Raw genomic sequence first — 16,397 nt, 5'->3', positions numbered from 1 at the left:
TTTTCAAATCTCTTCCTGATGCTCTGGAGCAGGGGTCTCAAACTCCAGTCCTCGAGGGCCACAGTCCTGCAACTTTTAGATGTGCCTCTGCTGCACCACACCTGAACAGAATAATTAGGTCATTAAGGCTCTGGAGAACTGATCTACACAAGGAGGAGGTCATTAAATCATTTTATTCCAGTGTTTTGTACCTGTGGCACATCTAAAAACTGCAGGACTGCAGCCCTTGAGGCCTGGAGTTTGAGACCCCTGCTCTGGAGGCACTGCTCTGCAACTTTTACTCTGCTCTTTTTACATCGTCACCTTTAATTGGTGTCCAACTCATTATCTGAATATATGTAGAAGCAATTATATTTTCATTTCCAAAATGTTCTTCAAGAAGATAACTGACCTTGAATAACCTTGCTCAGGAGATAAATGCTGACAACTATGCACCAGATCGTGGGTGCTCAAGTCCAGTCCTCGAGATTGACCATCCTGCAACTTTCAGATGCTTCCCTGCTCCAACACACCTGATTCAAATGAATGGCTCATTAGCAGGTATGTTCAGAGCTGATCCTGGTCTCTTTAGATCAGGATCAGCCAAACCAGATCTTTAGGCTGCCCCCTAGTGATCTGCTCTAAGAAGTGCAAACAGTCGCTCCAGTTGTCAGTTTTAGCTTCCACTCCGTTTTCTAAGGCATTCATAAATGATCTGTACTGCAGGGGGTCCCCATCAAACACAGGGATGTTTCTGGATGGGAGAACAGACGATAAGTTTTGTTTTACAAGTAAGGCAGTGATGTCATTTTGTCTTTGCATGATGTTCACAATATCATTTTGACAGTCCTCAGTCAAACTGAAATTGAGTTTGCTGTGTTGCTTGAGCTGAAACATCAACTTTTACTCTCATCTGATCCATTTGAAGTTGTTTCTGCCTTTCCTTAGGTCTGACGACAGGAGAGTGAGATGAAGGATTTGCAACAGAGTGAACTCTTTCTTTTAGAACAAACTCGCCAGGATATAGCAGGGGGGAGTCCTTTACTATTTACTAGCTATTTACTCTTTCAAAATAAGAGTTCATTCCATCAGATCGTTTAGAACCAGAAATGAATTTATTTTTAAAACATGAAGCTTTGTATTAGTTACTGCCAACTCTTTTTCCAAGGGTAATTTTTCCTTTTCTCAGGTTTTCCTCTTGAGCTTCGATCAGATGTTTTTTGTTCCATGAGCGCTCTGCCTTTTCAGCCGCAGCTTTAATACGTGCAGAAGAGGTGGATGAAGTCCGAGACTGCTGTGAACATGTGTTTGAACGTGGCTTTACACTTGAAATATTAGAGACACTGTCTTCAGGATTTATTTAATCCATATCTACAACAATTTGATCATCATCAACATTATTTTTCTGTTCAGTATATGGATCGCTTGCTTCATGCAACCAAAACATTAGATTATCCATAAAATCAGAGAATGCCGTTACCAGGGCCGGATTTAGGAGGATGTGGGCCCCTGGACTTGAGACAAGGTGCGGGCCCTTCTTAATTATGGTTAATTATAGTGCACATTAACATGCACACATACTGTATATAAATCACTGTGACTGTCCACCATGAGAGAAGGTTGATGGACGGTCCCACCCACCAGGTCATCTCCCTGTGCAATCACCTACCTCATGGATGACAACTCCATCCATTTTCTGTACCTAGTGGGGTCAGGAGGGGTGCTGGTACCTATATCCAGTGAACTTTTCAGGCGAGATGGTTGCCAACTTAGTGACCTTTTCGCTACATTTTGTACACACACAAAAAAAATCAGCAAGTCAGGTTTTTTAAAGATCGGTGATCACCCAGAAAATTGCAATCGGTGTACCGCTGCTTTCTTTCTTTCTTTTTTTTTACTTTTATTCAGATTTTCCAGTGTGAGTCATATTACATACATCATACATATAATATGTTTTACAAACTACATGTACAACCTCACATATTGTGCTCCATAAGAGGCTTTGTTTGTCCACAGTCTTAAAAAAAACCCAAAAAACAAGTGAGAATCTCTTTATCAATGTAATCTCCATCAGCTGTGGTTTGAAATGAGTGTTTGAATTGGGGACCATTTTTTTAAGAAGATGTCACTTTCCATCTGTAGTTTAGCTGTAATTTGTTCCATGTGGTACACCTCCCTCCCTCCCTCCCTCACTCTATTCTTCCACCGACAGATTGTTGGGGGCTGAAGTTTCAGCCATGAGACTGTGATCATTTTCTTTGCGGGAACAAAGAAATTTATGTCTTTAAGACATAAATCTTACTGTAATCTTAACTTTTTTTCTGGAATATACCTATTATTGTTAAAGATGGCTCTAAAGGCATTATAATGCCCAGGCACGTAGTCATTTCCTTTTGTATCCCTTTCCAATAGGTTGATAGTTTTTGCTGCTTTCTTTTTAAAATTGTGATCTGTCTGTAGAACAGTTGTTTACTGTAATGAATGTAAAGACCGTTACTACAACTAAATATATTTAGTAGTTATTAAAGAAATACTTGAACATCTTGAATTATGTCTGTTCAACAGAGCATTTCTTGGGGAGGAGGAGCAAAGGGGGAAAAGTTGTTATATTTTATTATGTGTAAAATAATAACTTCCAAAATTACAAGAAATAAAGCTTAATTTCTTATGTGCAATAAATCGATATAATATATGAATTCCCTTCTTTGAAATGAATGGGAACAAATTTGTCATGCTGAGGTCTAACTTCTTAGCCCACATGCAGAACAACACCAGAAGCCGAGATTGATTAAAGAGATTTATTACAACCAAAGGGAAGGGGGGAAAAAAACAGATAAACAATCCGGGAGCGCTTGGGACTGGATCTCAGGTCAGCTAGGGAAGAAACAGACGGTAAGTTTGGGGTCGAGGAAATTTGGAGATGGCGCTGACTGAGAGCTTACCTCCGATCGGGAGGAGAAAGGACTGGGGGGAAAAACCTGGGAAATCCGGAGTCTGTTTTGAGGCGCAGAGGGCTGCGGGCTGCGGCGGCGTTGGAGGACGGACAGGTAAGTCTGAACTGTTCTGCCAGAAGCTGGCTGCCGAGCTGTAGGTTCGGAGGGGTCCTGGGCTGGATCTATCTTCAGCACGTCTCAGGTCAATCAGCTGAAAAAGGTCAGAGACACAGATGGATCAGAATTCAGGAAGCAAACAGGAAGAGTAGAGCTGGAGTGAGCCGGTACCATAACTAGCTAACAATCTGGCAGGGAAGTGTCAGCAGCCTCCTCCAGTTATACAGCTCCTGATGGCAGAATGGTTTCAGGTGCGTGGTTCAGGAGACGCCCTCAGATGGAACAAGGCCTCCAGCGCCCTCTGGTGGATGAACAGCTCCGGATCCCAACAAAATTAAGATTTTCAATTTATTTGACGTATTTATTTGCAACTACGAAATAGTAACATCAAGCATTAAACTCTTGTCGGTCAGGTGATTTTTTTATTATTATTAAACACGTTTCATACATGCTTAATCTTTCATGCTTAGATGTCAGTGTAAAACAGCTGCATCAAGTTTTGCAAACGAATGTTGTAACAATAAAGTTAAATTAAAAAAATAGTGCTCGGAAAGGCGTGTCTAAACTTTGAACTGTGGTCCCAATGAAAGAAGGACGGAGCGCCGAGCTAACCCTCCATTGTCGGCTGGTTGCACGTCGTCAGTAGATTCATACAGCAGTTGAGGATCGTGACTGAAAATGACAGACTTACAAGTGAGTATGAATACACTGACTAAAGTGTGAAGCGTATTCTAGCACATTAAACTAGTGGGGAGTTTAGTTCAGTGGTGTTTAGCTTCTTCACACGGAAACAAATCCCATTTAAATAGTAAATTTTAAAATAACTAAAAGGGAGCTGTTAACGGGAAGAGTGTTTTTCTGGTGGCACGGGCTTAAAAATGATCGTTGGTGTACTAAATGTTCATCAGGTTTTATATCTGCCGCTGGCCGTAACAAAGAGCAAGTGTTATCAAGCCACCACCTATTAACCTTGCTGCTACTGTGACTAACGGCACGTATAATCTTATTAATAAGTAGACCGGAAGTCTATTATGAAAAGTGTCCTTCAATTACGTCACCACAGACCTCTGATCATAGATCAGACACGTGTTCATATGTCTGGCTGATCGGTAGGCTGCTGTCCTGGAGGAATATGTTTTCGAACACTATAACAATAACATGATAACTATATTATACAAACTGGTGACAATGTTGTGGGTTAGGTGTTTGTCAAGATGCCTGATTAAAATACTTCAAAGCTAAACCATATGTGCATGGGAAAATATCCAAAGTCCTTTGGAGTCCTGCAAGGAATTACCATAGTTCCAACAGCTTACCTAAATTATTATCAATAATAATACGTAACAATAAAAGGTATTAACGTAATCAAACATTTCGGCAGGTGCAAGTATTTAGGACATTCCATATGTGGTGGGTGTCCTGGAGAGACTGCATGAAACACTAACTGATAGATATACTTGAGATGGAGAGCCTCTCTCCCACATACCCATGGGTGAGCAAGTGACAAAATTATGGGAGAATTTTTCTGCCATAATTCAAAAGTACACATTTTCAGTCTGAAAGCTTGTAATACTTTTGCTTGCATTTTAATTTTGATAGCAGGATTAGGTCTTTCTTCTCAAAACTTGTAATGTTTACTCAAACCTTTCTCCTGGCGCTCTTGCAGAACTCTCTGCTCACTTAAACTTTAGCTGTATCCAGGGACGGAGCTTCAGGGGGAGCTGGGGTGTGGCGGGTCCCTGGCCCGCCCGGGCCTAGAGGGGCCCGGATGGGAGGCAGAATATGACTTCAGGGATCCAAGCCTTTACCACGTCTGATGAGAGCTGGAGAAAGCGGGCCCTCTCCTGTTGAGTATGATGTATGTAGGATTATATAACATGGAGCCCCAGTAGATTATATAGTAGATTATATAGTAGGCTGCCCCAGTCATTGTTGACTCATGGTTGCTAAAAACTTTACAAGACCTAGTGGGTGTAAAATGTGACATAGTGGGTGTAAAATGTTGTGCTACATGACTGGCTTTATTTACATTTAACTTTAAAATAACTGGGTGCATGTTTTGTTCCTCGTCTTGGAGATGAACCGAACTTTTTTGTTGGCAGCGATTCAGACCCACCAAAACATCCAGCCCAGCGAAGGAGCCGGACTGGTTACAGGTAGCAACTCTGACATTATTCACAAAGTGTGAGTTAACTGTAGACTGATTGTAAACTGGATCAGCCCAGCCGTCTAGCTTACATCCTCTTTTCTCTCTGTCGGTGGTACAGCAGTGATGTCAGGGACTGAAGGCTGAGTTCTAGTCGCTTTCAACAGTTTGGGTTGAGCGTTTTTGAGTCAAGACAGCAGCATGGCGTTTATAGTTAATAGGCTTCAGGCTCTGAGCTGAAATTGATAAAGTTTTAAAAATGATCCGAATCCATCCGCGGTTCTGAATTGCTTTGAATTTGTGTCGTTTCATCATTAGTATGCTGATGTTTCTGCTGTTCTCTTGGTTTGTTGTACTTCATGTCAGATGGATTTCAGAATGACATAGTCGCTCTCAGTGGTGGTGAAACTTGTAAGCTCCGCTGTTGTGGGCATGTCTATGTTGTAAAGTTAAATGAGCTTTATTATTTGGGTTTAAAGGGCTCAGTCATTAGCCCCGCCCCCCGGGCCGACTGACTTGTTCCGCTTGTGGCCGTATCTGAATTCAGGGTCTGCAGCCTTCGAAGGACCTGATCTACCTAGGACGGGTCCTTCGCAGGCCACGGATAAATGAAGACCGGAAGAGAAAATCTGTGAATTCAAACAACTCTAGCCTTCAGCCAGCGAGAGAGCTGGACAAGATGGCGGGTTGTGCAGCCATGTTTTCTAGAGCTCACAGTGCAAGTCCTAAATTCTACTCTTCTTTTAAGTTAACTCTGCACCAAAATTACTGAAATTGCTTCCCATAACATTAATAAGTCACTCAAGTCTAGAACTCACCTGAAAAAGAAAGAAGCAACTTCTAAGACAGACCAGGGCTACGTCATGGACTTGTACCTCCCCTCAAAATAAAAGAGAACGAGGGCCAAGCAAGACACCTGGAGAAAAGCGACCCAGGTCAGTTGAAGAGGAAGAAGTGGAGGAAATATCTCTCAGAGATATAATGAACAGTATTATGACGCTAGGAGAAAAAGTGGGCAATATTGAACAACAGGTGACACACAGCAGTGTTTTGCTTGCTAACCTAGCCAAGTGGTGGAGTTCAATCCTAATGAAGTTAAAGAATGCATGTTAAAGGTTAAAGAGCTGGAAAAGCAAAATGGAAAAACTACATGAGGGGAATGCTGATCTTAAAAAGAGGCTTAGAGAACAAGAAAGATACAGAATGAGATGGAGCCTTCGCATAAAATGCTTGAAGGAGAAAGATGAAGACGTCAGGGCTTTAGTCATACAGACAGGTGTGTCTGTGTAGCTACCATCGATTGTAGCAATGTGCGCTGCCCACTGGATGTAGGGAGTTGGTTGGATGAACAGTACAAGTTTAAACAGTACAACTAACCAAAGGACGAAGAGTTACTGTACATCTGCCATGCACAGGGGATTATTGTTTGGCACCATTACACTGCTCCCTGGTATGTTGGTGTGATATTAAGTATGAAACAGAGTGGGCAGGTCAATACACTCACCACTTTATTAAATACAAGAGGACAGATATGTCTAAATAAACTTATTCCAGAGAACTTAGTACAAGTACTTCAAGAAAATCAGTGGCCCCTGACAGAATTCCCTAAAGCAGAATTAGTTCCCAGTGCTGCTTTCCCACATCTGTTTTTATTTCTGCTGTGACAGTAGTGCAATTCAAAAATTCAGTTTATATGGCGCTAATTCAAGATACGTCATATCAAGGAAATTAACAAAAGTCATTTTGATCCAGTCAATATAAATTTCAATTGGAACTAATTATCAAACAAAACAGTCATTTTCAGTTTAATTCAAATTGGTAAAAAAAATTTTTAAATTCTAAGGAATCCCAGTAGATAGCGTTGAGTCATTCATACCGATGCATGAAGCAACAATAGAGAGGAAAATCTTCCTGACTGGAGCTTTGAGAAGACAGAGCAGAATGCAAAAAAGAAGCAGATGAACTGATGAATAATTGCTTTCTATGTTAATGAAAAGTATAAAGTTGATGGCATGAGAAGTGAACACTTAACATGTGGAGCAATCAGATTTCTGTTGTATGACGGACCCTGATTATCAACAGCTTTATGTATGAGAAAGGGAATTTTTAATTTTATTCTGGATTTAAAAAGCCAATGACAAGAAATTAGAGAATCTCTCTTTTTAATGAGGTACACCAACTTTTTTTTTTATTATTTCTGTCCATTTAAATTTACAATGTTTTTCAAAATACTGTGTTCAATCAACTAAAAGTAATTAGTTTGATAATACCGAAAGTTGTTTGGGTCAGAGAAGGTCAACAGTTTGATGTTTGAAAAGAGCCTTCCTCTTTTTCCTGTAGGCTAACTTTGATGTGGCCGCAGCTGAAGTAAAGCAGCTGAAGGCGAAACCTTCTGATGATGAGATGTTGCTGCTCTATTCCTTGTTTAAGCAAGCCACCGTGGGAGATGTTAACACAGGTGAGACTGCCTCCTCACAGAGTGCATTCAAATTAAATGACATTCAAAAATACTTTATTGATCTCATCAAAGGGAAATTAAATTAAATTCACAATTCTTTAAATAGTTGTTATAGATACTGATGGCTGTTGGGAGGAAGGATCTCCTCTAGTGGTTGGTATCACAGTGATTTGCAGAAGCCTCTTCAAATCCCTGTGTTTTCCTCTATTTTCCCAGAACAGTCTCATGAAGAGGATGGTCAGAGTTGTTCATAATCTGTTTTATTTTATAAAGATTCCTTCTTTTCATCAGGTTCAGGTTCCACAGTCACCCCCAGAACAGAACCAGCCTTCTTTATCAGACTGTAGAGCCTTTTTAGGTCTCTTGCCCCAAGAGATGACAGCAGAAGAGATGATGCTCTCAACACACTTGTAGAAGATCTGCAGCATCTTGCTGAAGGATCTTAGCTTCCTGAAGAAGTACAGTCTGCTCTGTTCCTTCTTATAGATGCTTCACTGTTGTATCTCCAGTCCAGTCTGTTGTACAGATGAACACTGACGTATTTATATTCCTCAACCACCTCCACTTCTTCTCCCATGATGGAAATGGGGTTTGATCTAATCCTGTTTCTCCTGAAATCTATAATCATCTCCTTTGTTTGGTTTACATTCAAGATGAAATGATTGTTCCCTCAGCATGCCACCAAGCGGTCCACCAGCTCTCTGTACTCAACCTCTTGTCCATCTCTGATAAACCTAACAACTGCAGAGTAATCTGAGTATTTCTGTAGATGACAGAAGCCGGACTTATGCTGGAAGTCTGAAGTGTAGAGAGAGAAAAGGAATGGTGAGAGTACAGTCCCCTGTGGTGCTCCTGTGTTGCTGATCACCTGGTTAGACATACAGTCCTTCAGTCTCACAAACTGTGGTCTGTTTGTCAGGTAGTTATGGATCCAGGTGATTGTTGAAGCCTCCATCTTTGTCTTCTGGAGTTTCTCACAGAGCAAATCAGGCTGAATTGTATTAAATTCACTGGAGAAATTAAATAACATGATCCTCACAGTCCTGCCTTCTGTGTCCAGATGACAGTGGGTTTGTTGAAGCAGGTGTATGATGATGTCATCAACTCCAACTCCATGGCGATAAGCTAACTGCAGGGGGTCTTAATACGGATTTGTCTGCTTATTCAGGTGGACCAACAGGAGTCTCGCCAGAGCCTTCATAGTGTGGGTTGTCAGGGCAACAGGTCTACAGTCAATGATTACTAAAGGGAGAGTTTTCTTTGGTACCAGAACTACACAGGATGTCTTCCATAACAGTGGAACCTTCTCTTGGGACAGGCTAAGGTTGAAGAGATGTTGCAGAATCCCTCAGAGCTGGACCTGCAGCCATGTTCTTGTTCAGTCTCTCCAGCTGCCTCTTCACCTGACTTCTAGATACAGAAAAGTGGGAGGGGGAGGCAAAGAGAGCAGCAGCATCTCCTGATTTGGTTGAAGACAAACTTGTGAAAACAGAAGAGTCCATGACTCTAATCTTGACTTTGAGCATCCCAAAGATGATCCTCCTTTTGCTTAAAGCCTGTAATCTTCTTCATCCCTGACCACACATTTCTGATTCTGTTCCTCTGCAGTTTATTCTCCAGTTTCTTCCTGTACTTCTCCTTGTTGTCTCTAATCTTGACTTTGAGCTGTTTCTGTATACTCCTCAATATCTCCCTGTCTCATTCTCTAAGGACTCTTTTCTTGTTTAACAGTTCCATTAGTTCACTGGTGACCAAGGGTTTGTTACTAGGGAAGAATCTCACTGTTCTGGTGAGGATGATGTCATTCACCCAGACGTTTATATAGCCAGTCACACACCATTGTGGCTTTGATGTCCTCAATACACTAATCTACACTTCAATTACAGAGCACCTTGTTTTAGAAACAGACATTAAGGCTTCTGTTTTCATTGTACATCACTGAGTCAAGCATACTAGGAAATTCATTTAGTTGTGTGTTGCATGATGGTGCAACACACAAGGTCCTAAGTTCAAATCCTGGCCATTTCCAAGTGTGTTGCCTCAGTTCTCTGTTACTCTGGCTTCCTCCCACAGCCCTAACATGAATGTTAGGTAAGTTTGGTCACTCTCCCCCCCAATGCCCTGGCCTATGATTGCTGGTTAGCAATACTGAGCAATATCAAACAGCTAATAATAGTCTGCTAACATGACAGTCCAGGTTGAATTTCTAAGCAATGTAACTTTAAAAGCAGCACAAGTCATCTTACCATCATATCTCTATCATCTTTCTGAAGCTCGTCCTGGAATGCTTGATTTTACTGGAAAAGCTAAGTGGGACGCCTGGGAGAAGCAGAAAGGTATGTTGAATCACAGTGTACACCTCCATAACCTCCCAACATACAGTCTGGAATATAAATGGAAACTTAATATACTTTGATACAAAGTCAAGAATCCTCATGAAGTAAAATGATTGTGTCACATTTTCCTTTTTTGACAGAAGTTAAACAACTGAGTCAGTAATGAAATGAAATAAAATGGCGTCAGTCTTGAATAGCATGAAATCAGTCATTTTTATTCAGCACACATTCACATGCTGATGTTGGCAAGCTACTGGATTGTAGCTACAGCTGCCCTGGGATCAGTCCGGCAGATCACCAGCAGGCAAGGAGGGTAAAGTGTGTAGCCCAAGGACAACAGAGGTGGGCGTAGCGGGGATCGAACCAGCGACCCATCGATTGCAGGACAAACTCCTACCGCTATTTCTGTTTATGCCACTTTGCATGCAAAACTGGAGTCCTTGTGGAGACACAAGACATATTCAATGATTTATTCTCCTGAAAAAAGATGTTCTTTCATTCTTCTGTCAGGCAAAAGCAAAGAGGATTCCATGAATGAGTACATCAAGCTGGTAGAAGAGCTAAAGCAGAAGCATGGAATCTAATCACTGCCAATGAGTCAGGACGGCTGCTGCACAGATTTGGACTTTGTCCAATAATTTCTTCCAATGAACCTGTTTAAACACTATTTTAATAAAGCCGAGGATCCTCTACTTATAATGGCTATAATCGGTGGCATGAAGTTCTCCTAATGTTGCAGTGCTAGTTAGAAATTGCCTTCAACTTGCTTTTTAGTGTTATTATAATGTCCATTGTCATTTCAAAGTAAAATAGCTGCTCTTAAAACATGTGTTGTGTACACCCAAACTCCTAATGTTTCTACTGTCCAGGACAGCTGCCTGGACCTGAAAAAGATTATTTTCTATGGGTTCCCACCACTGCATTCTACTACTAATATACAAATAAATCTGGATTTCTCAATTAAAGACATGGCTGGTAATAAAGCTGAGGATCCTCTTCTCATAATGGTTATCAATGGCATGAAGTTCTCCTAATGTTGCAGTGCTAGTTAGAAATTTGCTTTTTACTATCATAATGTCCATTGTAATTTCAAAATAAAATAACTCCTTAAAACAAGTGTGTTGTTCTCACTGACTGTCCTCATGTCTTCTTCCCTCTCCGGTCTGATTACATTATATTTTGGGGGAGAGAAGAGGTAGAGATTTGAGTTTGCAAACTGTAAAGACAAATGTATTTTTTTTGAAAAAAGAAAGAAGATCAACAGCGGACACACTACAAAGACAAAATATTTGTCAAAGTATTAGATTGTCATATAGAGGTCATGACATTTATGAATAATTTAACACTTTTGCTATACTTATTTCAGACTCTTTCCATTGTCAATAAGATAAATCAACCATGTAATAAAGCAATAGAATTCATAAACTACATTATATTTCTGGCAGAAATGCACAGTTTAAGTTAGCCAAAGCTGTTCATCATTTCATAAGTTTACTCCTGCAAAATAGGGTTAGATTAATGGCAATGTGATTATTAGACCACCACTTTCATATTAATATTTTTTTCACAACATCAAAACATAAACTAGCATGTATACCAATATATTGATATATAATTCTACCTTCAGACAGATATAGATATACATGGAAAGAGAGAACAGTGCACATAAAGGTTATATAAATTGATTTGTAAACAGACAATATTTGACATTACATAGGAAATATAAGCAATCAGTCAAGTAATATATGTATATTTAAACAGCACTTACTTTAATAGCAAACACACCACATGAAATCACATCTTGCTGGATGGCATGTTGTACTGTTTCACATTTCCACCTTGACACTTTCATGCCCTTGTTGAGAGGATAAAATGTTAAATTAACATTCTAGTTATCCAATTATGCCATTTTTTATTATAATAAACAATAATTGTTCTTGTTTTTCTCACCTTGTTGCTTCCAAGCAATTTGTCACATATTTTTGGGACTCGCAAGTGAATTAAGGAAAACTGTCCTATTGTTATGAATATTCTTTTGTTGAAATTAAAAAAGTGATTTAATTTTTATGTTAAACCAAAATAAAAATTGTTTGCGCATGCTTTACATTTAGCAAGGTTGCATTGTCAGATTTATTTCTTTCAGTATCCTTGCAATAGTGATAATAAAGAAATAAAATTTTCTATATAATCACATTTGTTCCCTTAACTGCTGGTATAAGTTTTATGTCAATAGGATAATATTTGAAGAAAATAGAGAGGGCATGCTGATATCGGCATGCTAATAATAGGCTTTGCCGTAAAATGCATCCCCTGCTAACATGGAGAAATAGAGTTAAGAGGGATTTTACCTTTTCTACATAATCAGAGTAGTTCTATGAACTACTGGCATAAGTTTTACATCAATAGGATAATATTTGAGGAAAATAGAGAGGGCATGCAGATATTGGCAGGCTAATTATAGCAGGGGGATGCCGTAAATGCATCCCCCTGCTAACATGGAGAAATAAAGAGTTAAGAGTGAAATGACCTTTTCTACATAATCACACTTGATCTATGAACTGCTGGAATAAGTTTTATATCAATTGGATAATATTTGGGGAAAATATATAAGGCCTGCATACATTGGCAAGCTAATAATTTGCTATGCCAAAAAATGCATCCCCCTGCTAACTTGAAGAAATGAAGCGTTAAGAGGGATTTCACCTTTTCCACGTAATGACACTTGTTCTCTGAGCTACTGCTATAAGTTTCATATCAACAGACGGGGGATACAAATATTGGCAGGCTCAGAAAATAAAATGAATCCCCCCTACATTAATAGACTAGACAGTTAAGGATGATATAAAATGTTCTACATAATGGGCTTCTGTTTTGTAATGCTTTAATCTATTTTGGTGTTAAAATAAAAATAAGGGAATTTCAAACCATCTGCGGAGAACATATTTATCAGACACTGACTGAAAAACGTTCGACTCATATGTCTCAATAAAGGTGTAAAAACCATATTTATTAATCTGCTAAATAAAACCCACCATTTTAGGGCTTACATGGTTAAGAAACATGATAATGTTACGAATATCTTTAAAAGTTTCCTATTCGGTCATATTTCAGTCCGTTTTCTCATCAATATGCGAGAGTTTAGAGCGATGCGCGCTCCCGCGACAGGGCATGCAACTCTCGGCATAACACCTGTTCGGTCGGGGCAGGGAGCCATTGACCCCCCCTCTCCTCCCCCCACACTTCACGGCCCTGCCCTGCTGGTCCCGCCAGACATTTTCACAGGCTGCACACAACTCTGGCAATCTGTGACTGACATCTCTGTGTTTGTATGCAGACAGAGGTACAGATAAAACCTCCAGCACAGAGATCTGGACCAAATCTAAGGCTCCAGATCATAACAGTCAAAGGTTTACACACATGCGGCAGCTTCGGGTCGGGTTGGGATCATGAACTGGTCTGACATCTGAAAAAAGGCTTGGACTCTGATCCGGTCCAGGTCTGAACCAATTTCTGTATTTGTCACCATTTATAGAACTGTGACAATGTTTTCTTTCTAATAGCATTGGGGTGAAAAAAAAAAAGAACATCGGGCCCATTTCCGTTTACGGTCCGGACCAAATGCTCACCCACACTTTGCCCAGAGCAGATCATTTTGGCTCAGGTCGAAAAATAATTGCTTGAGTCTATATTTTGTTTTGTTTTGTTTTGTTTTTTTCCTCTTTGCTCTTCCAAAAGCCAATCAGCCACCAGTAGCCATAAATATCGATGGCTGCTGATGGTTCTCAGGTCTCTGTTGGCTATTGAAATTTATTTTTGTCTGCTAAATAACAAACACATTAAAGTTCATCCATGGTGTTTCTCATTTTGTTTTTAATGCAAAAATATTGTCAGCAGTCTGGCTGGTTATCTGTCCCACTCAGACATCTCTTTCCTGCACAATTTGTGGAACATGCAGCAAATATAATCTGCGCTGCCTTTTGGTTTCAGACCCACGGCATCCAGATGTTGCTGCTGCTGCTGCGCTGTAACGTGATGATGCACTGGAACCATTAGGTTGTCCTGCTGCTCTAAACTGGTATTGCTGGAGATATTTGACATCTATTTTATCTTTGTTTTTGTTTTTTTAATGTTCCAAATATTTGACCAGTTGTGATTTTTGTCATTTCTATCTATCCTGTAGCTGTATTGTGTCTTTTTTGGACTTGTAATAAGTAGCTGAGCACAGGGCGCTTGCAGCTCTACGCATTGTGAGTACTTGAGATTTTCCTTTAAGTAAAACAGAAAAGAATAATTTTTGATTTTTTTTTAATCTAACCCTCTTTTTATTAACAACATTTAGGAGAAAAAAAAGATCTATTGTGTCAAATAATCTTGTGCTAGCGAGTCTGTGTGAGTCCTGGAGGTCCGCACAAAGCCTAAATGTTATTGGTCAGTTTACTTTTGTACATTTGGCGGCTTGGTGCTTTTTCTGTAAGATAAAAGCCACTTGCACATTGTCTGAAAAGAATGTACAACTGGCTTACATCCAAGTATATTATTGGATAATATTCAATAAGCATATTGGATAATATTCAATAAGCATATTGGATAATATTCAATAAGCATATTGGATAATATACTTATCCAAGCATATTTCCTGTCTTCTTCTTCTGCCCATTAGTAACATCCAGTTAGTGATCATGTGACTAGTGTGATGCGAAAAAAGTGTTTCCACTGCACGTTTGCAAAATACATCAATTTTGATATGACTGAAAAACCACTCTATTAGGAAAAAAACTTTTTTATCAAAAACATGATTTTTTTTTTTTTTTTAATTGGCAAGATTCCATTAAGCAAATTTATTTTATAATTTTAATTTTTGCCATTTTATGGTCAGTGGAAACAGCTAAAGTCAGAAAATCAGAAAAGCTCCAAGGCCTGATGGTGTGCCCTCCTGGCTGAGCTGAGCTGAGCTGAGCTGAGCTGAGCTGAGCTGAGCTGAGCTGAGCTGAGTTGAGCTGAGCTGAGCTGAGCTGACTGCCTAGCCCAGATCTTCAATCTGATCTACAACCTGTCTAACGACCTGTGAGGTTATCTCTGCTCCTTCATCTTCCCTGACCTCAGGAAAAGAACCATCACTGGACGAAATGACTGCAGACATATTGCCTTGACATGTGTGGTCATGAAATCCTTTGAGCAACTTCAAAGCATCTGACAGACATAACAGACCCTCCTTCCATTTCCTGACCACTTTGATTTTTATCTGACTTTTACCTTCAGGTTGGAACAATAAAGCACTTCATGCTAAAACTCTGATGAACCCTCATAAATCAAAGGGCTCAGTTACTCTTCTGGCAATCAATAAGGAATTTTATGTGTATTCAGGGCCAGCCCAAGGCATAGCAAACTGAGTGCCTGCTTAGGGCTGATTTCTTTTTTTTTAGTAATGATTTCCGTGTGATTATATTAACAAAACACATAAATTCAGGATAAAGTTGTGATTTTTTTAACAATAATATATATTTGATAATGTATGTAGAAATCTTTCTTATATGGACAAAAAGAAAAATAAATAAATTGCTCTTGGGGCCCCCTGGAGGCCGCGGTAGGTACCGCACTGAGCGGTAATATGAGCTGCTGTGCAGAGCGCATCCAAACCTCCAAAGCATCAGCAGAAGATAAGTTATCAAAACAATGTCACAAAAAATGATTTATCCTTCAGGGAAAGAGAAAAGAAAGAGGAAGACTGGAGAAAAAGTCAAGATAAAAGTATGTTTTAATGTGTGTTGGTAATGTAATGTTTATCAGGAAGATTTGTGGAAGTGCTAATTGAAAATTAGCATATTATAATTATAATAAATATATATTTATAATAATAAAAATGATAATTTATGCATCTAAAACAAACTGTATTTTTACATCAACTCATGAGTTATGTGAAACTTCTGCAATTAAAATAGTTTGAAGACAGAATCAACCCAGTACTGATCCACATTCTCAAGAGAGAATGACTCAGCTGGTATAAATACAATTTTTATCTATTGTAATTACACCTAAGAGTAATTAATTTAATCAAAGAATGTCATGAATATGTACATATGTATTCCATCTTAAGTTGGGCTGCACCGACTGCAGTTTTCTGGCCGATCCCTGGTTACTGATCTTTAAAAAGCCTGACCTGCCGATTTTGATTTTGGCTGATATGAATTTTTTTTTGTCTAAAATGTTGCTAAATATACCAAGAAAATCGATGAGTTGGCAACAGTGGGGTGAATGTTGTTAACTACAAAGGTGCAGACCTGATGAAGATAAGATCAGCAATAGGGTTAGGGTTAGTAACCCCTTTACTGATCATGTAAGTATAAGCCGATCACCAATCCCCCAAAGTTAAGAAAACTGGCGGCAATAAATTGGCCAATAAATGTAAAATGTATCCTGTATATATATAT

The 16,397-nt window shown here is 39.4% G+C and overlaps 1 protein-coding gene across 1 annotated transcript; it reads left to right on the top strand.

Moving 5' to 3' along the window:
- The first annotated feature begins 3,602 nt into the window (after positions 1–3,602).
- On the top strand, positions 3,603–11,085 carry dbi (diazepam binding inhibitor, acyl-CoA binding protein). Its single transcript, XM_005813504.3, has 4 exons — positions 3,603–3,722; positions 7,516–7,633; positions 9,907–9,969; positions 10,480–11,085. Exons 1-4 carry the CDS (start codon positions 3,708–3,710, stop codon positions 10,551–10,553), a joined length of 270 nt encoding a protein of 89 aa, XP_005813561.1. The 5' UTR covers positions 3,603–3,707; the 3' UTR covers positions 10,554–11,085.
- The last annotated feature ends 5,312 nt before the right edge of the window (positions 11,086–16,397 follow it).

Source organism: Xiphophorus maculatus, chromosome 7, assembly GCF_002775205.1.
Source record: "Xiphophorus maculatus strain JP 163 A chromosome 7, X_maculatus-5.0-male, whole genome shotgun sequence".
Lineage (NCBI taxonomy): Eukaryota > Metazoa > Chordata > Actinopteri > Cyprinodontiformes > Poeciliidae > Xiphophorus > Xiphophorus maculatus.
The sequence above is the reverse complement of the archived record's forward strand: the minus strand, read 5'-3'. Positions and strand labels throughout refer to the sequence as shown.

Bases quoted from the DNA above. Each gene is read 5' to 3' on its own strand.
- dbi (XM_005813504.3), top strand. The intron at 7,634-9,906 runs GTGAGACTGCCT...ATCTTTCTGAAG, and splicing joins CGTGGGAGATGTTAACACAG to CTCGTCCTGGAATGCTTGAT. The intron at 9,970-10,479 runs GTATGTTGAATC...TTCTTCTGTCAG, and splicing joins CGCCTGGGAGAAGCAGAAAG to GCAAAAGCAAAGAGGATTCC.